This window comes from Rhinopithecus bieti, unplaced genomic scaffold (genome assembly GCF_001698545.2).
Source record: "Rhinopithecus bieti isolate Rb0 unplaced genomic scaffold, ASM169854v2 scaffold_17795, whole genome shotgun sequence".
Lineage (NCBI taxonomy): Eukaryota > Metazoa > Chordata > Mammalia > Primates > Cercopithecidae > Rhinopithecus > Rhinopithecus bieti.
The window spans coordinates 280,810-303,625 of NW_016808927.1; the positions used below are offsets into that span (position 1 = coordinate 280,810).

General features: G+C 50.5%; 1 protein-coding gene, 1 long non-coding RNA gene and 1 pseudogene across 4 annotated transcripts in view; 2 read left to right on the forward strand and 1 right to left on the reverse strand.

Annotated features, from left to right (window-relative positions):
• The first annotated feature begins 869 nt into the window (after window positions 1–869).
• On the forward strand, window positions 870–8,497 carry ATP6V0E2 (ATPase H+ transporting V0 subunit e2). The gene is made up of 4 exons (XM_017887810.1): window positions 870–2,062; window positions 3,487–3,534; window positions 6,520–6,631; window positions 7,101–8,497. The coding sequence occupies exons 1-3, from the start codon at window positions 1,869–1,871 to the stop codon at window positions 6,611–6,613; spliced, it is 336 nt and encodes a 111-aa protein (XP_017743299.1). The 5' UTR covers window positions 870–1,868; the 3' UTR covers window positions 6,614–6,631; window positions 7,101–8,497.
• LOC108539241 (uncharacterized) lies at window positions 6,664–8,497 on the forward strand (annotated as a pseudogene). The gene is made up of 2 exons (XR_001888306.1): window positions 6,664–6,717; window positions 7,101–8,497. The product of XR_001888306.1 is annotated as an uncharacterized LOC108539241 (transcript).
• Window positions 8,498–9,135: 638 nt separating this feature from the next.
• The window catches only part of LOC108539249 (uncharacterized), a 26,697-nt gene continuing 13,016 nt past the window's right edge, over window positions 9,136–22,816 (reverse strand). For both annotated transcript variants that reach the window (XR_001888310.1, XR_001888309.1), the window contains exons 2-3: window positions 15,475–15,714; window positions 9,136–12,045 (exon numbers count right to left, since the gene is read on the reverse strand). This is a non-coding gene — a long non-coding RNA (uncharacterized LOC108539249). The remainder of the gene's footprint in view (window positions 12,046–15,474; window positions 15,715–22,816) is intronic.

Sequence of the window (22,816 nt, forward strand, 5' to 3'; positions counted from 1 at the left end):
ATGGAGTCTCCCTCTGTCTCCCAGGCTGGAGTGCAGTGGCGCGATCTCGGCTCACTGCAAGCTCCGCCTCCCGGGTTCACGCCATTCTCCTGCCTCAGCTTCCAGAGTAGCCGGGACTACAGGCGCCCGCCACCACACCCAGCTAAATTTTTTGTATTTTTAGTAGAGACGGGGTTTCACTATGTTAGCCAGGATGGTCTTGATCTCCTGACCTCGTGATCCGCCCGCCTGGGCCTCCCAAAGTTCTGGGATTACAGGTGTTAGCCACCGCACCCGGCCCTCATAGTGATTTTTTGAAGGCCTCAATTGACATCCTCTTAACTCTTATCTCCTGGATGCCAAGTGCACCCTTATCCTAGGCCAGTGTTCTCAACAATGCACACACTCTGGATGAGAAAAATAACCATTGTTTACAATCTAGCTAAAATCTCACCTCCTCTAGGGAGTCTTCCTGGATTTCTCCACCCTCTGAATTCTCATAATGGGCATTTGGCTACCTTGATCACAGGGCTCTTAGAACTATGCTGGCCAGCATTATGATTTTACCAGAATATATCATTCCTCAACTACTTTAGAAACCCCTGGAAGGCTAAGATGGTATTTTATACCTAAGAGTTTGGTGTCATCCCACGCCCACCTCCAACTTGCATGAATGTTGAAAGGATGGATAGTGAGGTTTCAACTAGGGAACAGAGAAGCGCGGATGTGACTGGTTCTTGCTTTTGGAAAACCGCCAGGAGCACACATCGCTGACGGGGTCAGTGCGAGGACAGGCACATTTCCCTTCCGCATCACGCGGGAACTGCGCCTCCTCATGTCATGAAGCCAGGGAATATGTGTGGCCGGCTGCTTAGGGTAGCACTTGTTGCTAGAGATACCGCCTGGAGGCCACTGATCTGTAAAAGGGATCTCTACAGAAGATGGGGATTTTTGATTGCCATAGAAGGGATATGTGAGATCCAAACGCCCAAGGAGGCAAGCAGGCTCTGAAGTCTCTTCCAGCCCTGATGGAACAAACTACCGAGCCTTATTATGCTAGGTGTTTTCCACATGCCTATTCATTTAATCCTCCAGGAACCTTGTAAGAACGGCCATCCCATTTTATATTTAAACAAACTGTAGCTACTGACGCAAGGAGTCAGGGATTTAATCCCAAAGCCTCTGCCGGGTTCGCTACAGATGATTGTCCGCGAGGATGCCAGCCCTCCGCCTCCCGCCGGGTCTCTGAACGCCGGCCCGGCCGGTCCAACCTCATTCCGCTTCCCGCCACCGAGACGCGAAGCCCCCGCCTTCCCCCAAACGTCTCTGCGCCGCTGGCGCCTTTGGCTCCGCCGCCTCCGACCCCAGGCCTCGGTCCCCGCCCGCCGCTCCGCTTGTCCTGGGAGTGAGGAGAACGCGTGCCGAGGACCCGGCCAGAGGGACAGCGGGGACCGCCCTCCCGCTGCGTCTCTGAGGGCGAGGCCATTCTTCCCGCGTCCGACCCCCGCGGGGCCGTCAGGTCCCGGGCGGCCCAGGCTGCGGGTCCGCAGGGCGCTTCGGACCGAGTCGGCGGGGCGCGTACGGGCAGAGAACACCCCGAAAGACCGCTGGGGTGGGATCCCAAGCTCCAGGGTCCTTTGGAAATAAGAATGCGGCGTGACGTTGGCTGTGCTAGCTCGGGGCGGACGCGGCCCCTATAACCCCATCGCGGAACCCGGGCTGCCGCACCCCCTCAAACTCGGCGTTTCTCTCGGTCCGCGGCTCCGCTCAGCCAATCAGCGAATGGGCTCCTAGGCAGGTCCTAGTGACAGCGCAGCAGGCTGGGTCAGGAGGTGCGCGTGCGCAGACCGGCCCGGCTGATCGCTTCGGGCGCTCTACTTCTGTTGCGCATGCTCAGCGCGCTGCCCGGCCGGGGACCCGCGCATCTGCAGCGCCCGCTGCTCGGCCCTGCATCCCGCCTGGGCATCCTGCGCCCGGCCATGACAGCGCACTCATTCGCCCTCCCGGTCATCATCTTCACCACGTTCTGGGGCCTCATCGGCATCGCCGGGCCCTGGTTCGTGCCGAAGGGACCCAACCGCGGGTAAGGAAGGCGCGCAGGCCCTGCAGACCTCTCCACCCCGGCCCCCTGGCCGGGCTCTCCCCTCCGCCCCGGGGCGACGGCTTCCTGCCCGGCAGCGAGCGTCCGCAGGAGGGACGCCAGGCACCCGGACGCCACCTCTGAGGTCTCTCTGCACCTGGGTCTCTGACAGCCGGGAACAGGCAGGAGGTGGGGCGAGAGGGCATATACAGAAGGTAAAGAGAAGAGTGACATTGGAGATGGCTGTCACCCCTCCTGCAGCCAGTAAAGGGCACAGGTGGGCACTGACGCGCTTTCTCCACTGCTTGCTAGCTGTGTGACCTGGAGCCAATATCAAGTCTCAGTTTCTTCATGGGTAAAATGGAGATAATGTCGACTCCTGCCTTAAAAGGCTGCTGTGAGGATGACCTGCGGTAACGCATTTAAAACCCCTCCAATGCATGGCACTTTGTAGGTATGGGATAAGTTTCGCTGGCGTTATTTTTCGAAGGTCCTGTAGCAGATTGCTGCGCCATTCACCAGTTTCTGCTTCATATTATCCTCAGTTACAAAGCACCCTTCCCTTGACTGCATGTTCCCAGAGGCTGGAGTTTGTCCAATTCACCATTGTCTACCCAGTGCCCAGCCAGGACTGGCACAACCTGCTTAGTAATGGTGAAAAAGGGATCCAGTGTTCCTGTCTCCAGCACCAGCTTGCAGTGCTTTACATCAAAGATCAAGGGCCTGGTTTGGATTAGAGTTAGCTTTGCCCAAAGGCCCTTTGGACTTGTGAGTGCTGCCTTTGTTCTTAAAGACAAGCAAGGCTTGGGATCCCACAGCTTCCCTTTGTAAACCATTTTCATGTCTTGCATCTCCTGCTAATGGTGAGTTCTTGTGTCAGTTTGACTGAAATTTCCCTTGCTGCACTTGAAGCTTCCGTCTCTGGTCTTCTTTGAGTACACACAAAGTGGCTAGTCCCTGTTCTCTTTGTAACAACTCACCGGGCCTCACAAGTGGCTCACAGTCTGCCTGCTTCTTGTCCTGTCTTCTAGCCTATTGTTTTCCTTCCCCTCGCTCCATGAATTTTGAATTCCACAGACCACTCCCTGGTGGGTTTCCACAAATGCAGCTCTGGGCACTGCCTTTCCGCAACACATCTGCATTAAGATGGAGAAATACTGGGTGGTAGAGAAGGGAGATGAAGGGAAGGATTCTTAAGGCAACTTGGATGTGGTCAAGGTTGGCCTCTCTGTGAGGTGACACTTTCAGTTTTTATTTTCTGGCTTGCTATTCTTACCCTGAGTAGAACTCAGCCTCCTGTGTCCAGGAGGCATCAGGAAGGCTAACGGAAAAGAGCTGACACCAGGAGCTCTTCTTGCTCTGGTCCTGGCCAGGCGTTGTGAGGTGCTGGCTGCATCTGTCCTGACCCGTGTCCTCTTCTGCTGCAGAGTGATCATCACCATGCTGGTCGCCACCGCCGTCTGCTGTTACCTCTTGTAAGTACTACTCTCCCCAGCTCAAAATCAGCCAGTTCCTTTGTCCTCCCTCCTTTCTTCTTCACCCTAGCCTGCTCTTCCTTCTGTCCTGGTAGTAAATGCCTTTTGAAAGGCTGAACCTATAAAACAACAGGAGTGGAGGTGGTGTGGAATGGGAAAGAGAGCAGTGGGCCAGAAGTCTTGAACCCTGGGCTCTGGATCTGGCTCTGCCCCAGTGTTCTGGCCCCGTGGGCTGTAGTTTTCTCACCTGGGCAAGGAAGGAGTCAAGCCACGTCAGTGCTGTCTGTGCCTGACTGGGTCACTTGGAGTGATTGTTCAAACACAGTTTTCAGGCTGTACCCTAGACCCATGAAATTACAACTCTCGAGATCTGCACTTGGGAATTCCTGTTGTTCATGAATGCCCCCAGGTGACTGGAATGCAGCCATCTTAGAACCACTAGGTGAGAGGCCAGGCACGGTGGCTCACGCCTGTAATCCCAGCACTTTGGGAGGCTGAGGAGGGTGGATCACAAGGTCAGGAGTTCGAGATCAGCCTGGCCAACATAGTGCAACCCCATCTCTACTAAAAATACAAAAATTAACCGGGTCTGGTGGCGCGTGCCTGTGGTCCCAGCTATTCAGTAGGCTCAGGCAAGAGAATCACTTGAACCTGGGAGATGGAGGTTGTGGTGAGCCAATATCATACCACTGCACTCCAGCCTGGGCAACAGAGTGAGAATCCGACTCTAAAAAAAGAACCACTAGGTGAGAGTAAGTCTTCAAACTTGGGATAGGTACCCTGGGGATATAGAATAACATTCCAAGGGACTCGAGTACCTGGACAGTGTGAGGGAATCAGTTTCCAGATCCTCAGTGTCCATTGTTTGGTCTCTTGCCAAAACTGCCATTCACAATAGCCAATCCCTCTTTATTAAATTTTTTTAAAAGGAAAAGAAAAGACCCTGCCCCCCGCATCCATTCCAATCCTGCTGTTACATTGCTCTGTATTTAGATGATCCTGGCTGCCAACCAAGAGATAAGTTCAAGTTCTAGTTTGCAGGGAGGCCTGTCTCATGGTTAATCGAGCTGCATTAAGGCTGTTGGGCTTCCCATCGTCCTATGTCTTGTACATTATTTTTATGGGTTAAGCTTGGCATAGTTGGGTGTTCTTAACTCAGAACAATCGAAACAGGACAGGTAAAGTGATGAGATGCTGATTCTTTAAGAGGTAACAGATTCTTTTGAAAGCAACTGGAATATTTTCCAGGGTTGCCAAATTTTTCAAATACATAAGACAAAACTCACTTTCAAAAAATTTACTTGATGATTTCTGATCTGATGTATGTTATAGTTAAAACTGTTTTATCTGATTAGATCATGGATTCTTTATTCCTATTAATCAATTATCTTATTTTACCTTATGTTTGATAGATTGATTGATTGAAATGGGGTCTTGTCAAGACCCCTGGTCTTGAGACCAGGCCAGTATGGTCTCCAACTCCTGGGCTCAAATGATCCTTCTGCCTCAGCCTCCCCAAGGAGCTGGGATGACAGGTGCACACCACTGCACCTGGCTATTAACTAATTAGTTAATTGACATGGTCTTACTCTGTTGCCTAGGCTAGAGTGCAGTGGTGGGATCATAGCTCACTGCAGCCTCAACCTTCTGGGCTCAAGCCATCCTCCCACCTCAGCCTAGCTTTGACCACAGGCGTGTGCCACCACGCCTCGCTGATTTTCAAATTTTCTGTAGGGACAGGGTCTTGCCATGTGGCTAAGGCTTTGCTTGAACTCCTTGGCTTAAGTGATCCTTCCACCTCAGCCTCCTGAGTAGCTAGGATTACAGGCACACGCCACTGCACCCAGAAATGTATAAGCCCTCCTACTGACAAAACTAAACTTGTTAGAAATAATGATGACTCTTAACACATGGTTTAACTTAAACACACTTTTTTTCTTTTTCAAAATTCTTCCTAGACAGAGCATCTCTAAGGCCCTTTCTCTAATGCTATTTCTAGGTCCTTCAGGGCTTGACAAAAGATCCTCACCTGCCCATGGCAGGGCCTCAGAGGAGCTTGGGTTTGGTAGCTGGGCAGGGGAGGGGGGAGACGGGGTCTACACAAGATGTGGGGTAATCCCAAATACTGACTGAATCAACATACGGGAAACAGAAAACACATTCTAAGAAAATGTTATACCTAGAAATTATATTTACACAACATAAACTCAGAGAGAATGCTGATGTAAAGGAGGTAACAATTTCTGATAGCTTCCTGGGCGTTAGATCTGCCTACCTACTGTGAGGGATTCAGAGAGGAACAATATCGATCCTTCCTGCAGAAACAGACAAAGCAGTGTGGATGCAGTCATGGGGGGCAGAGCATGGGGACCTACTAACTACTGTGGCAATGAAGGTGGGAGCTTTGTCACGAATGACAGGCCAGACAGCCACCCAGACGTCCAACAGTGATGACAGGTGGGACCAGGTCCCTGAGGGTTTTCCGGCCTGAACAGAGGTGGCCTGGCAGCAGCCTAGGCAGGAGGCCCCGGACCCGTCAGCTCCTCACGTCTTGGGGTAGTTCCTTGTCTCTCCTAAGAGGAGATGATTCTGATGTGCTGCCCGCCAGGCCCACCCTGTTTGCTCCCTGGTGCATGGAGCCTGGGGAGCCTGGACAGAAATGTCTGAGGGCACAGCTGGGAGTCGCTCCCAAAGCACCCCTGAGGCTGCCTCCTCTCTTCCCTAATCCCAGGTTCAGCCCCAACTCGGGGATCCTTCAGATCTACCGAACATGAAATGAAACCGAAACCAAACCCACAAGTGCCATATCAACCCCATGCACCTGCGGGAGTGTGGGTGGCTCCCTGGGCCCTTCTTCACCCTGGGAACACAGGCCCTGCCATCTGCTGGGTTGGCCGCATCCAAAAGAATGTGACTGAGGCCTCCCCTGTGGGTGTGGGAGGACCCTCCTGTGCCAGGCTCACCACGCTTTGCTGTCCCTGGCAGCTGGCTCATCGCCATCCTGGCACAGCTAAACCCCCTGTTCGGGCCCCAGCTGAAGAATGAGACCATCTGGTACGTGCGCTTCCTGTGGGAGTGACCTGCCTGCCTGACCCAGGTACTGTGTGGATGAGGGGTGGGGCAGGTACCATGTGGGCGAGGGGTGTGGGTGAGAGTGACCTGCTGCCCCGACCCAGGTACCGTGTGGGCAAGCAGTGTGGGTGGGGAAGAGGGGAAAGAAAAGGCTGTGGTTAGATTTCTTGTTGGGATTCAGGCATCTGTTTATTTCGTGAAAAAAAAGGCGGGGAAAGGACTGAGCATCGACTCCCTTCCTGCGTGGCACTGTGTTGGCCGCCAGGGATGAAATGGGAACCATGCTCCCAGCACCACTCCCCATCCCAGCACCACTCCCCACCCCCCCATCCTCACAGCACTTCACCCCAAGGCAAGACCCTAACCTGGACGGAGGGAGGGAGAGGGTAAGCTGAGGACCATCTGGGCAAGGGTGAGGGGGCTTTCCAGGGAGGGTCGGGGGGAGCGGAGTCTCCACTGCAAGGCCGGGACCCTTCCATGGATGTACTTTTCAGGTGCCCAGCTCTCAGAATGACTGTGGCTCCACTGTCCCTGACAACCCCTTCGTCCGGACCGTCCCCCACACAGCTGTGTCTGGTCTCCAGCTCCCTCCTGCTGGCACCCAGAGACCCGGACCTGCAGGGCCTGCCTGGTTCCTGGAAGTCTTCCCAGTCTTCCCAGCCAGCCTGGGCCCTGGGGAGCCCTGGGCACAGCAGTGGCTGAGGGGATGTCCTGCTCCAATACCCGCACTGCTCTGGAGTTCGCCCTCTTTCCCAAGGAGATGCTGCTGGGGAGCTGGTATGGGTGGGGTCCTTCCCTTTACGGATGGGGCAGATGCCAGGACTCAGCCCATCCTGAGGAGGACACGTGTCCGCGTGGAGGGTGCTCCGGCCCAGGCCTGGGAGTCGGTGCCCAGTCAGCAGCTCTGCCACCATCCTGCTGGGAACTGGTGGGCCTCTATTGGGTTATAGGCAAGGCCTTTTCTCTGGCATGGAATTGTTAATTTTCTGACACATCTAGATGTGAAACTTCTGAAAATGTTGAAGTAGAGAAACATTCACACACAAAAAGCAACATAGTCATGTGGGTCCAGATGGCCTCAGTCCTGGATATTGGCACCCTTTGCTGTGTCTCCTCAGAATATCCTGTTCCCCCTCCTCCCACCTGGACCTCCCCTCGGCAGATGCCTTCCCTCCCCGACCCCAGCCTGTCAGTGCAGGTTTGACACGCTGCACTGCACTGAGCACAGTGCAGGTTTGGGCCCTGACTTGGGCCTCGGGCTGCAGTGGGGTGGCTTTCAGAGCCTCTCATGGCAGCATCTAAGTGACCAGAGCTGGGATGAGAGAGGGGAAGGGGCAGTGTGAGTGGCACTATGGGGCGGGCCAGGCTTGTTCCTGAGCCAGCCCTGCCCTCTGCCCCCGGGCCCTGGGCTGTGTGCTAGGTAGGGATGGTGAAGAATGGGGGCGTGCCGGCCTGGCAGGAGTGGGAAGCAACACGCAGGGATCCCGGGCCTCTCCAGCCTTGCCCTCATGCTTACCCAAGCTCCCGGTGTGGTTAGTGGTTAGCACAGAGCTCACCCGCCTTGCCTGGCTCCCAGCTGAGGGCCTGTCCTCACTGGTGCTCCAGGGGAAGAAACGCCAGCCTTGCTTCTGTATGGACTGCTGATCTGGCCTGCTGTCCTGTTCAGTGAGCATTGTCTTTGGAGCAGCAGGAGAATAGGATGCCTGTCACTCACATGCCAGTTCCCAGCTGGCCAGCTGCTCAGGGCTCAGGCTGGGGCCTCCCATTGACATCCTCCCCCAACACTCCCCCTCCGGACCTCCGTTGCCCCTCCTGTTGGGTGAGGGTGTTGAGTGTGACTTGTGCTGAAAACCTGGTTCATATCTAATAAATAATGGTGATGAAAAGATTAGTTTGGTGACAAAGCCCTGGCCTCTGCCTATGTGCAGGTCCCCTGCCCCGCCCACCTGATTCTTGTTTCTCCGATGGGTGGGTCTGGGGAGGGAAGCAGGGAAGGATTCCGGGAGCTGCAGTTATGAACACAGACACCCAGGACTACTTTCCTGAGATCTGGAGGAAAATCCAGCCTGCTGCTGACTGCCCAGATTCCACGGAGAACCAGGCCTGGCAGGAAGACCAAGGACTTGTTCAAGTGCAGCTTTGAGCACCACTCGTCTGGGCCCCAGAGGACAGAGTGCAGGACTCCTGGGGCTGTGCAGTGAAGCAGGTCCCCAGTGGCTCCAAGGCCTGCCTCATGAAATAGCCTAGGGCTGGGATCTGCCAGTGCGGCTTCCTGCAGGGCCAGTGGGGAAGCAGGCAGCAGGAGCCCAGCCCTCCAGCCCAGCCTGTAGCTCAGGACGGAGCTGAAAGAACTTCCCTGGAGGGACAGGAGGGTGGGGCGGGACTGGAAGGCACACAATGGAGGCACCAGAGCACTGAGGGTGGAAAGCCAGCTGAGGCGCTTGGATGGATCCCAAGGGCCATGGGGGCCGCGACATGGCCATCTGGATTTCTAGCATTATCTCTACAAGCTGCACAGTGGATGGCAGGCTGGTCTGACATCTTTATTAGGGCCCCTGGTGGAAGGGGTGAGGACAGAGAAGCGAGGGGGGAGCTGCATGGCTGTGACCCCTAGAGACTGAGGCTGCCCATGGTGGGGAGTGCAGCAGGGGCAGGTCTGAGAGTGGCTGTGGGAGCTGGGGTGGTTTGTTTTTTGTTCTCCGCTGAGTCGTGTGTGTCCAGGGCACCCCGTGGAAGTGTTGGTAGTGGCTGGATGGGTGGGGTGGATGGTCAGGAGGAAGATGAGGCTGCAGGATGCAGAGTTGGAGCCATCGGCATAAATAACCGGTGATCCCTGAGGGGTGCAGGTTGCTCAGGGGGTTCAGAGTGAGAAAAACCCAGAAGAGAACCCCAGGGAGTGTGAGGTCACGGGGTGGGTGGGTGGAGGTGGGCCCGTGGAGAATGCTGGGAGGTTGCAGGCAGCCAGAAGACAACCAGGTGAGTGTCACTCAGGAGGATGAGAGGTTCAACAGGAGAGAGTGGTTGAGGTAACACAGACCCCCATTGTCCTCTACCTCCAAGAAGTCAAGGTCGGCTGGCATCTTTGGTGATGGGCAGTAAAGTCAGACTGCAGTGGGCTGGGAGTGAGTGGGCAGGTGGGGGGTGAAAAACAATGACCTCAGGCTGGGGACCCTGTGGACCCAGTGAAGCTGGACCTGGAAAGATGAGACTAAACAGGGAGGGACCTTCTGGGCCCACTTTCCCAGGTCGCTGTGGGTCAGCCCTGGGCCTGGGGGAACCACTCAGCCAGTTCCTGCAACTGAATCTCTGAAGCCACACCCAGCCCGCCACAGGCCCACCATGGGGACTTCAGGTTCAGGATGCTGAAGATCCGTGTTGGCCCAGGGTTGGGGTGGGGGGCATGTATCCCAAATGACTGCTTCCCCAGCTCGGTTTCTGCTCTCTGGGTTCTTGCCTTCCATGATGTTGGATTGGTAGCATCTTTAGACACTCCCCCGGGATGTGTGTGGCTGTAGGTGGATTCTCACTGAGCACCCTGGGCGGTATCATCCGGGCCTGGGAGGTGGAGTCCTGGAGAGCTGCTCCCTGCTCTCTGGGCAGCCTCTGGACTGCTGAGGGCCGGCAGCTCCTTCCCAGGCAGGGTGGCTCTTCTCACGTCTTCGATCCTTCCTTCCTGTGCAGCCATTCCAGGAGAGAGGAGAGGGACCCAGAGCTCATGTCCACTCCACTCCCTGGCGCGATCTAGGTGAGGACCGTGTTCCTCCCAGAGGCTTTCCCTCCACACCCAAGGCGGGAACTTGCAGGGTAAGTGGGTCTGTCAAAGATAAACTAAGCTGGACCTTAGTTAAAGCTACGAAAACAGATCTTATTCATTAACCATTGACAGGGGAGAAGCTGAGCTCCATTCGGATCTGTGCAGGGGGACTGGACAGTTTAATGGGAGAACGTAGGAGTCGGGAAAGGGCACTCCGGGGCTCAGGAACCATGAGAGTGAAGAATTACAAAGGGCTGTTTGTGTTACTGTGGCCGGGCCAGCTGTGTGTGCCAGCTGGCAGTGATGGAAGTTAGCTTCTGTCCTCCCCCAGAGCCTGGGAGACAGGCCCCATCCCTCCTGATGATGCCATTTCAAAGGACTGGCTCTCAGGCTTTTGAGAAAGACACTCCTGGACAGACATGCGTGTACATCTCAAAGGGACAAGGGAAGGAGGTACGACTCTAAACGTTTTTAATGTAAATGCTCTAAGCAAGTTGGGTGGGGGGGTGGTCAGAGGCCTGTTGTCAGGTGTTGGTAGGAACAAGCGCTAAACGATTTTCACGGCCTTGAGCTTTTCAGACAGGAACTCAAAGGGTGGTCAGGTGGTCCCAGGGATGCTGCTTTGGGCTCCCAGAAGCCATGCTAGGGTCGGTCCAGTCTCTTGGTGCAGGGGTTTGGACGCAGTCACTATGTACCCAACTTCTGTTAGAGTTCTCAGTTTCAAACCCCACCCACCTGCCACCACACCATCCCCAATGTGGGAGGCACATCAGTAAATATCAGCCTCTGACACAGATGCTCATGAACCTACATGATGCAAAAGAGCTCTAAAAATGGGCCGTGGCTGACAGCAGGGCAGCCCTGAACCATACCAAGTGGCAGAGCAGGAAGTGGCCTTGGAGGCCAGGCTGAGAGGGAGAACAAAGCCACTGAGAAAAAAAAGTAAAGGTAACCAAGAAAAGTTAAGCTGCACACAAAGAGTATGGCCAACAGAGGGCAGCACCTGCGTGCAGGATGAAGTCTCCAGGGAGCCCTTGTCCAATCTGTGCATCGCTGGGGGTGGATGGTGCCAAGGTCAGAGATGGTGGCCCTAGAGCCATAGGCTTGAGCAGGGAGCCACAGTAATTCTCCAGACAGTACCACAGCCTGGAGGAAACGCCCTTCAGGAATGTTCCATAGTGGCAATGGCTGACGAGCATTGAGCCATTACAAGGCGCCAGGCACTGCTTCGGAAACTAAAGGACCATGCTGAAGACCCCTGCTGTTCTCCACTCTGATCCCAGGCTTCCCGAATCGTCTTCTGGTTCCATCTTCTCGAACTGTTTCCTACCTCAACATCCCTGAGAGCTCTAGCACATTCCATTCTGTAACAGGGATGCCACAGATTCTTGGTGGAGGGAAGGAGGTGCTGCTCCTGCTGGCCATAGGGTGCACGCTCCCTGCAGAAGCCCCCAAAGAGCAGCCCTCGGTTAATTTTGGCTACTTTGAACAGAAATAGGATAGTTGATAATTCTGGAAAAGTGAGGAGCTGGAGGTGAAGTGAGAGGCGTGGCTAATCTTATCTGTGTGCTGGAAGTGACCTTCTGCTGATAAAGCTTTGGGCTTCCGGGAATGAAATCAGCTGGCAGCCACCACAGTTTTGCTTGACTTGTAACACCGGAAGATGAGGGCAGATGATCAGAGTCCTGTGTGGATTTAGGCCACATACTGGGTTAGCAAATCTAAATACGAATCTCTCATTGGGGAAATATTGGTCAAAAGGTCGAGAATTTCAGTTAGACAAAAGGAATAAGTCCAAGAGACCTAGTGTGCAGCCCACGGTGACAAGGTGCTCAACAGTGTGTTGTATGCTTGGAAATCGGTAAGAGTAGATTTCACAAAATGAAAAGTGAGGTATGCATTTGTTATTAGCTCAATTTAGCCATTTCACAATGTATACACATTTCCAAACATGGTATACACTTACATGTGCGCAATTTTTGTCAACTTAAAAATAATTGAAAAAAAAAAAAAAGAATCACTCAAGCCAAACAAAACAGCCCATGGAATTCTGGGATGGAAGCCATGTCTATTACAACAGAACCTCCAAGGATGAAGGAGGCTGGGGCTTTAGGCAGCTCTCCAGGTGCCTCTGCCACATGCAGACCCGCACGGGGCCAGAGTTCGGGAATCCTGTGCCAGGTGCAGCCTGCAGTGCTACTTGTTAATGTGGAGTGTGGTCTACCTGTAATAGAATAACCTGGAATGGCCGGGCGCGGTGGCTCAAGCCTGTAATCCCAGCACTTTGGGAGGCCGAGACGGGCGGATCACGGGGTCAGGAGATCGAGACCATCCTGGCTAACACGGTGAAACCCCGTCTCTACTAAAAAATACAGAAAACTAGCCGGGCGAGGTGGCGGGCGCCTGTAGTCCCAGCTACTCGGGAGGCTGAGGCAGGAGAATGGCGTAAACCCGGGAGGCGGAGCTTGCAGTGAGCTGAGATCCGGCCACTGCACTCCAGCCTGGGCGACAGAGCGAAACTCCATCTCAAAAAAAAAAAAAAAAAAAAAAAAAAAAGAATAACCTGGAATGCTTGAAAGTACGGGTTCCTGGGTCCCACACTGCACCCTACAGGTTTAGAGTCTCACATAGGGGATTCTAGACTTCACATTTTAAACCAGCTCCCAAGGGTTTCGGTGCTAACCGAAGCCCTGGAAGACAGGATGTCCAAGCCCTGGCACTGTTGACAATTTGGGCTAGATAATTCTTTGGGTGTTTTTGTGGGGGATGGGGAGCAAGAGACGGCACTGTTCTGTGCATTCTATGATGCTTAGCAGCACCCCTTCCCTTTACCCAGCAGATGCTAGCAGGGCCCCTCTCCCTGCTCCTGGCCATGACAACTATAAATGTCTGCAGCCATTTTGAAATGTTCCCTAGGGAAGCACCCCTACCATTGAAACCACTGCTCTAGAACCTCAACCCTCAAGGGATTTCCAAACTTAGTTACCACCCCAGACCCTCGGGGAAGGAGGCTGGGGGACCCTGAGGGGAGCCGGATGCCTTCAGCTGGCTTCCCCAGCAGGACTGGAGCTTCTGACCAGAGGACCCCACCCCAGCGACAAGGAAGCCCCCAAGCTGCCAGGGACTACCAGGTATCAGCAGGCACTGACCCCAGCACGAGCTGGTCCCTCTGTGAGCTGGTGCCTCCCAGGAGGCCGGGGGCAGGGAGCTCCGGCACGGCCCCGAGCCCAGTGGAACTTGGTGTTCTCCCTGCGGGCAGCTCCCTGAGCAGGGTGGGTGGACATGGTTGGGACGGATATTCTCAGACCCCTACAGGACCCCCGCCTTGGCTCTCTAACCTCAGGATTAAGGGTCATGATAGCAGCAAGGGTCTTCCTCCCTCCTGAAATGTCAGCATTTCGTCCTCTGACAAAGACCTGGGACACACTGGGGTGGTGACTTCATGTTCTCATTCTGTGTCCCATACAGCAGGAGCCCCAGGCTCTGAATTCCTGCAGATTCTGCAGCTTCAATCAGCTGCGATGCCAGGTGCAAAGGCCTTGCCCTTGGCCGGCAGCAATTGATTCAGCAAACATATTTCTCTTTTTTTTCTCTACCCAGCCTCCCAGAAGCAGTTTAACTTCACTTAGCAGCTCAGCTCAGCTTGGAGGTTGAGAGTGCAGAGCCTACACCTGGATCAAATTCCAGCTCTACTGATGATTAGTTGAGTGAAAGTGACTTAATCTTTCTGAGCTTCGTTTTTATTGATGAATCAGGATAATATTAGTAGCACCTGCCTCATAGGAGTTGTGAATATGAACTGAGATAATGGACTAAAGTGCTTATCTGGTCAATAAATGCTATTAATTTCATTATATTTACATATTAACTATTTAATTCCATGCCACATTTTATTCTGCCAGGATCTCGGCTTCCTTCCCCTTTTCTGTTCCCGTCATGGTCACCACACTGATGCACTTTGGGGAAGAGAAGGTGGCAAGTGCCCTGTGTGCTTTTGTATGTGAGGCAGGACTTGACAAATAAGTACCATGAAAAATACCTGGGGCCTGCTTAGGTATCTGTATTTTTGTGTTTCCTGTCAAATGTCTTTAATGTATAAATGTAGCATCTTCTCAGTAAAACACAAATGCTTTTGGAGGACAGGGGGAGGAAGCGGATACTGGAATTGGCATGCTGTTTCTAAAGCCCTCTGGGAAAAACAAACATGTAAGAAATAACCAAGATATTCCTGGAAAAGCAGAGCATTGAGAGGGACACTGGCACTCCCAGCTACTAAAAAGTTTAAGATAAAGATACCATCTGCAAGGCTACAGAAATGCAAGCAGTGGGGCTGGCACATGAACATACAGATGACTCAAGGGGAGAAAATAAGAGTCCAGAAATAAATTTACAATCAGGAATTAAGAATATGATAAACAGCCAGACACAGTATCTCACACCTGTAATCCCAGCACTTTGGGAGGCCAAGGCGGGTGGATCCCTTGAGCCCAGGAGTTCGAGACCAGGCTGGGCGTCATAGTGAAACCCTGTCTCTACTCAAAATACAAAAATTAGCTGGGTGTGTGTAGAGGCGTGAGCCTGTAGTCCCAGCTACTCAGGAAGGCGAAGTAGGGGAAATAATTGAGCCCAGGAGGTTGAGGCTACAGTGAGCAGAGATTGTGCTCCTGCATTCTGGCCTGGGCAACAGAGCGGGACTGACTGGAAAAAAAAAATGAATATGATAAACATAGCAAACCAAATACATAAGGAAGAGATGAGTAGGGCAATTAACAGTGTCCAGAGTCCCAGCAGCAAAACAAATACAAAATGGAAGGAAACTATAAATGTTCTAGAAAAAACATTGGAGAATTTTTAAAATTATCATGTAATAGGGAAGGTCTATCTCAGGGGAAGAAAGAAAGAAATCCAGAGGCTATGAAGATAAAACTTTATACATTTAACTAAGTTAAAATTTAAATTTTCTTCAAGGCAAAAACCACACAAGTAGATAAATGAGCAAATGACACAAAAGAATTCACAGAAGAAGACATAAAAAACTTTTGAGCATGAAGAGATGTTAAACATAATTTAGTCAAGGAAAGCAAATTAAAACAGCAATGTAACCTCCTTATTACCTGATTAACCTTCTTATTACAGAGAGTGAGACTGTGATAACAGACTGTAGGACTGTGCTGGCCACTGCAGTGCATCTCCCCATGCTCTTGATGCTCCCATACACGCCAGGCGCCTTCCAGCTGCCAGCACTGGCTTCCTTCCTGGGCAGCAGGCTGGACGTACCATCAGGAGTTGGTATATAAACTGGCTCCCAGAGCTGCCTGTAGTGTCGCTGGCTTGCACATGTTCTGGATGGCCTACTGGGCCCAGAGAAGGTGAAATGTGAGGAGCACAGTAATCACAAAATGACCTGAGCCAAGTCGAGCCAATCCTAGGCTAGACTGGCCAAACTCCATGATACGGTTTGGCTGCGGCCCCACCCAAATCTCAACTTGAATTGTATCTCCCAGAATTCCCCTGTGTTGTGGGAGGGACCAAGGGGAGGTAATTGAATCATGGGGACCAGTCTTTCCCATGCCATTCGCGTGATAGTGAATGAGTCTCAAGAGATCTGATGGGTTTATCAGGGGTTTCTGCTTTTGCTTCTTCATTTTTCTCTTGCCGCTGCCATGTAAGAAGTGCCTTTTGCCTCCTGCCGTGATTCTGAGGCCTCCTTAACCTTGTGGAACTGTAAGTCCAGTTAAATCTCTTTTTTCCCTCAGTTTTAGGTGTGTCTTTATCACCACTGTGAAAACAGACTACTACAGCCCAGCTGAAGCAGAGACACACTAGCCAAAATTAAATACCTGTTGTTATAAGTCAGTTTTGGGGTGTTTTGTTATGCAGCATTACTGCAACACACCTGACTGATACAGTGCTGTTACATGTAGATCTAGTTCATGAGTGATATATACTTTCTTTTTCTACTCCCCTATTAATGACCCCTGTGTTACTTCCAGATTAACAAACAGTAAGCATCTTTTATATGTCTTTGTGCACATTTGCTGGAATTTCTCTAGGATGTATATTTCGGAGTCAAAGAGCTTTTAACATTACAAGAGATTGCCAAATTTCTCTCCAAAATGATTGTTTCAGTTTACACTCAACCAACCTTGTGTGAGTTTCTGGACTTCATTTGCTATTCATCTTCTTAAATGTTTTCAGTCAGATGATGTGTGTGAAATGGTAGTTTATTTTATTTTATTTATTTATTTTGAGCCAGAGTCTTGCTCTGTCGCCAGGCTGGAGTGCAGTGGCACAATCTCAGCTCACTGCAACCTCCGCCTCCTGGGTTCAAGCAATTCTTCTGCCTCAGCCTCCTGAGTAGATGGGACTACAGGTGTGTGCCACCATGCCCAGCTAATTTTTTTTTTTTGTATTTTTAGTAGAGATGGGGTTTCACCATGTTGGCCAGGATGGTCTCTATCTCCTAACCTCGTGATCTGCCCACCTTGGCCTCCCAAAGTGTTGGGATTACAGGTATGAGCCACAGCGCCTGGCTGGTAGTTTAACTTGCATTTCCCTAATGGCTGCTAAGCTTGACTCCACCTGTTTATTGGACATTTCGGTTTCCACTTCTCTAATTTGCCTACTGAAATCATTAGCTTGCTTTTCTATTACTTTTTTTTTTTGGTCTTTCCCTATTGATTTATAGAAGTTCTTTATATATTTTTGGCTACAAGTTTCCCTACTCCTAGTGAATCTAGTGCCAGGAAAAGGGAAGGAAGGAGAAGGTGGGGAGAGAGGGCAAGATCAGACAGCCTCATTTCTCTTTCTGCTCTTCAAAACCATTGTTAAAAAAAAATGAAAAGCAAACCACAAACTGGAAGAAACTATTTGTAATGCATGTATCTTTCAAAAGACTTGTATCTTGAATATATGAAGAACTCATACTTCAACAATATGACAAACCCAAGTTTTAAAAGTGGGCAAATCTGAACCCTTACTTCAAAAGAAGAGCTGCAACCTTACCTTAGATCATGCACAGAAATAAAGTTCAGGAACATCAGAGACCTAACCCCAAAGAGCAATATGTCAAAGTGTTTAAAGTAAATCATAAGAGAATGACTTCCTGACATCAGGAAAGGGAATAATTTTCTAAATAAGGCAGGGAAAAGATTGTTGCGGTACATACTTATGAAAGATTGCCATCCAGATTATATAAACAACACTGACAAATTAATCTGAAAATACAATTGAAAAATTGGCATGTATATTCCCAGCAACTCACAAGGAGGGAAACTTGAGTGGCCAATCAGTAGGTGAAAAATATACTTAGCCCCATTAGTAATTAGGGAAATGCACATTAAAGTCACAATGAGACATCATTTCATACTCATCAGATGGGCAAGTTATGTCTGCTAGCACAAAAGGCTGGGGAGGATGGGGGAAATGTAAGTAGGGGTGCAAATGGAATCAACCAGTTTGGAAAAACAATTTAGCAATACCTCACCAAGATGAACACCTCAGACCCAAAGACAAGCAGCTTCACTTCTAGGTGTCTATCCCAGAAAATTTCTTGTACATATGTGTGATGAGACATAGACAATGATATTTGTGTAGCAAAAAAAAAAAAAAAAAAGAAAGAAAGAAAAAGAAAAGAAAACAATTGAATGGCTCCTTCATAGGGAGATGGATAACAATCTGGTTTATTCATACAAGGGAGTATTATACTATAAGATGATTAAAATGATGAACTGGAACTATATATGTCAACATAGGAAAAACTAAAAGTATAATGCTTAGCTTTTTTAAAAAGCAGTTATAAAATGATATATAGATTGTTTCATATATGTGTATTTCTAACCCTTATTACTGTCACTGGAGAGTCAAACTCTGTAAAACATTTGAAAAGATTCAGTCTGAGTCAAGTATGAGTGACTATGGCCCATGACACAGCCATCAGGAGACCCTAAGATCATGTGGGTGGGGCACAGCCTAGTTTTATACATTTTAGGGAGACATGAAATATCAATCAAATACATGTAAGATGTACATTGATTTGGTTCATGTCAGGCCTCTGAGCTGAAGCTTACCCATTGTAACTTCTGTGACCTGCACATATACATCCAGATGGCCTGCAGGAGCCAAGAAGTCCGGGGCAGCCAAAAAAACAAAAAAGAAGTAAAATAGCCAGTTCCTGCCTTAACTGATTAACCAACATTACAACATTCCACCACCGTGACTTGTCCCTGCCCTACCTTACCTTAACTGATCAACCGACCTTGTGAAATTCTTCTGGACAATAAGTCTTATAATCTCCCCACCATGTACCTTGCAACCCCCTCCTCTGCTAACAATAAATAACCACCTTTTACTGTAATTTTCCATTACCTACCCAACTCCTATAAAGCAACCCCTTCCCCATCTTGCTTCGCTGACTCCTTTTTCAGACTCAGTCTGCCTGCACCCAGGTGATCAAACAGCTTTATTGCTCACACAAAGCCTGTTAGGTGGTCTCTTCACACGGAGGCACTTGACATTTGGTGCCGTGACTCAGATCGGGGGACCTCCCTCTGGAGATCAATCCCCCGTCCTCCCGCTTTTGCTCCATGAGAAAATCCACTTACAACCTTGGGTCCTCAGACCGGCCCAGACAAAACACCTCACCAATTTTAAATCGGGTAAGCGGCCTTTTTTTATTCTCTTCTCCAACCTCTCTCGCTATCCCTCAACCTCTTTCTCCTTTCAATTTCCACGTCACCCTTCAATCTCTCCCTTCCCTTCATTTCCTTTCCCTTTCTGGTAGAGACAGAGAAGACACGTTTTATCTGTGGACCCCAAACTCCAGTGCCGGTCACGGACTCAGGAAGACAGTCTTCCCTTGGTGTCTAATCATTGCGGATTATTCACCCGCATTCCAGAGGTGTTTAATCACTGTGGGGACACATGCCTTGATCCTCCATCTTGGTGGCAAGTACCACCTCCCCTGGGTGGCAAGTACCATCCCCCCTTTCTCTGTGTCTCTACCCGCTCTTTTCTCTAAACTTACCTTTTTACTATGGACAACCTTCCAGCCTCCATTCCTCCTTCTTTCCCCTTAGCCTCTGTTCTTAAAAACTTAAAACCTCTTAAACTCTTACCTGACCTAAAACCTAAGAGTCTTATTTTCTTCTGCAACTCTGCTTGGCTCCAATACAAACTCGACAATGGTTCCAATGGCCAGAAAATGGCACTTTCGATTTCTCCATCCTACAAGACCTGGATAAATTTTGTCAAAAAATGGGCAAATGGTCTGAGGTGCCTTATGTCCAGGCATTTTTTACACTTCGTTCCCTCCCTAGCCTCTGCTCCCAATGCAACTCATCCCAAATCTTTCTGCTTTCTTTCCTGTCCATTTCTTCAGTCTCTATCGCAACCTCAGAGTCCTCTGAATCCTCCTTTTCTGCAGACCCCTCTGACCTTTCGCCCCCTCCCCAGGCCACTCCTCGACAGGCTGAATCAAGTCCCAATTCTTCCTCAGCCTCTGCTCCCGAACCTTATAATTCTTCTATCACCTCCCCTCCTCACACTCAGTCTGGCTTACAGTTTCATTCCACGACTAGCTCTCTCCCACCTGCCCAACAGTTTCCTCTTAGAGAGGTGGCTGGAGCTGAGGGCATAGTAAGGGTTCGTGTACCTTTTTCTCTATCAGACCCTTCCCACATCAGTCAGCATCTGGGCTCTTTCTCATCAGACCCCACTAAATATATACAGGAATTCCCATATTTGAATCAGTCCTGCAATTTAACCTGGAGTGACTTAAATGTCATCCTGATCTCTCCCCTCTCCCCAGATGAGCGGGAAAGAGTTTATGCCCTAGCCCAATCTCATGCTGACACCTGCCAGCATCATATGCCAGATATCCAAGAAGGCATCAGGGCAGTTCCCCGAGATGATCTCTGATGAGAATACCAGACAGGCTCCCCAGGTATAGCTAGGCGGGATTACATGGTCTCTTGCCTAGATGAAGGGCTAAAAAAGGCAGCAAACAAAGCTGTTAGTGATGGCAAAGTTAAAGAAGCTACCCAAGGTAAAGACAAAAACCCAGCCCAGTTATTGGCCCGCTTGGTGGCTACCCTTAGATGCTTTACAACCCTAGACCCTGAAGGGCCAGAAGGCCATCTTATTCTCAATATGCATTTTATCACCCAGTCAGCTCCTGACATTAGGGAAAGGCTTCAAAAATTGGAATCTGGCCCTCAAACCCCACAACAGGAATTAATCAACTTTGTCTTCAAGGTGTTCAACAATAAAGAGGCAGCCAAGCAGCAATGTATTTCAGAGCTGCAACTGCTTGCCTCTGCTGTAAGAGAAACCCCAGCCATGCCTTCAGCACATAAAAACTTCAGAACAACCAAACCACAGCCTCCAGCTACTCCTTTAAGCCTTCCTCATGGACTTTGCTTCAAGTGTCGCAAAACTGGCCACTGGGCCAAGAAATGCCTGCAGCCCAGAATTCCTCCGAAGCTGTGTCCCACCTGTGTGGGATCCCACTGGAAATCGGACTGTCCAACTAATATCACAGCCACTTCTAGGGCTGTGGATCAAAGCTCTCTGGATCAAAGCTCTCTGGCTGACTCCTTCCCAGGTCTCGGCTTAGTGGCTGAAGACTGATGCTGCCCAATCGCCTCAGAAAGCCCCCTGGACCATCACAGATGCCGAGCTTCAGGTAACTTTGACAGCGGAGGGTAAATCCATCCCCTTTTTAATAGATACGGGGTTACCCACTCCACATTACCTTCTTTTCAAGGGCCTGTTTCCCTTGCCCCCATAACTGTTATGGGTATTGACGGCCAACCTTCTAAACTCTTAAAACTCCCCCACTCTGGTGCCAACTTAGACAACATTCTTTTATGCACTCTTTTTTAGTTAGCCCCACCTGCCCAGTTCCCTTATTAGGCCAAGACATTTTAACTAAATTATCTGCTTCCCTGACTATTCCTGGGCTACAGCCATACCTCATTGCTGTCCTTTTGCCCAATTCAAGGCCTCTTTCACATCCTCCCTTTGTGTCTCCCCACCTTAATCCACAAGTATGGGACACCTCTGCTCCTTCTCTGGCAACCAACCATGCACCCCTTACCATTCCATTAAAACCTAATCACCCTTACCCTGCTGAACACCAGTATCCCATCCCACAGCAAGATTTAAAGGGATGAAGCCTATTATCACTTGCCTGTTACAGCATGGCCTTTTAAAGCCTACAGATTCTCCTTACAACTCCCCTATCCTACCCATTCAGAAGCTGGCTAATTCAAGACCTTTGCCTTTAAAGCCTACAAATTCTCCTTACAACTCCCGTATCCTACCCATCCAGAAACCGAACAAGTCCTACCAGCTAGTCCAAGACCTTTGGCTCATAAATCAAATTGTCCTTCCCATCCATCCTGTTGTGCCAAACCCCTATACTCTCCTCTCCTCAATACCCACTTCCACAGCTTATTATTCTGTTATTGACCTCAAAGATGCCTTCTTTACCATCCCCTTGCATCCCTCCTCCCAACTTCTTTTCGCCTTTACTTGAACTGACCCTGACACCCACCAGTCCCAGCAACTCACCTGGACTGTCCTATCCCAAGGTTTCAGGGACAGCCCACACTACTTTGGTCAGGCCCTCTCTCATGACTTACTTTCATTCCGCCTGTCTGCCTTCCACCTTATTCAATATGTTGATGACTTTCTTCTTTGCAGACCCTCTTACCAATCTTCCCAGCAGAACACTATCCTACTTCTTCAACATCTCTACTCAAAAGGGTACCGAGTATCCCCTTCTAAGGCTCAAATTTCTTCCCCTAGTGTTACATATCTCAGCATAATCCTCCATCAACATACACACGCTCTTCCTGCAGACCGTATTCAGTTCATCTCCCAGACCCCATCCTGACCACCAAACAACAACTCCTTTCCTTCTTAGGCATTGCTGGATACTTCCAACTCTGGGTACCAGGCTTTGCCATTCTTTTTTTTTTTTTTTGAGATGGAGTCTCGCTCTGTCGCCCAAACTGGAGTGCAGTGGCCGGATCTCAGCTCACTGCAAGCTCCGCCTTTCGGGTTCACGCCATTCTCCTGCCTCAGCCTCCCAAGTAGCTGGGACTACAGGCGCCCGCCACCTTGCCCGGCTAGTTTTTTGTATTTTTTAGTAGAGACGGGGTTTCACCGGGTTAGCCAGGATGGTCTCGATCTCCTGACCTTGTGATCCGCCCGTCTCGGCCTCCCAAAGTGCTGGGATTACAGGCTTGAGCCACCGCGCCCGGCCCAGGCTTTGCCATTCTAACCAAATCGCTTTACAAACTCACTAAAGGTGATTTAACTGATCCCATAGACCCTAAGTCCTTTCCCCATTCTTCTTTTCATTCTCTCAAAAAGGCCCTAGAAACAGCTCCCACACTGGCACTCCCTGACTCATCTCAACCTTTTTCCTTACACACAGCTGAAATACAA

Bases quoted from the DNA above. Each gene is read 5' to 3' on its own strand.
- ATP6V0E2 (XM_017887810.1), top strand. From the start codon at position 1,869: ATGCTCAGCGCGCTGCCCGGCCGGGGACCCGCGCATCTGCAGCGCCCG. The intron at 2,063-3,486 runs GTAAGGAAGGCG...CTTCTGCTGCAG, and splicing joins CCGAAGGGACCCAACCGCGG to AGTGATCATCACCATGCTGG. The intron at 3,535-6,519 runs GTAAGTACTACT...TGTCCCTGGCAG, and splicing joins GCCGTCTGCTGTTACCTCTT to CTGGCTCATCGCCATCCTGG.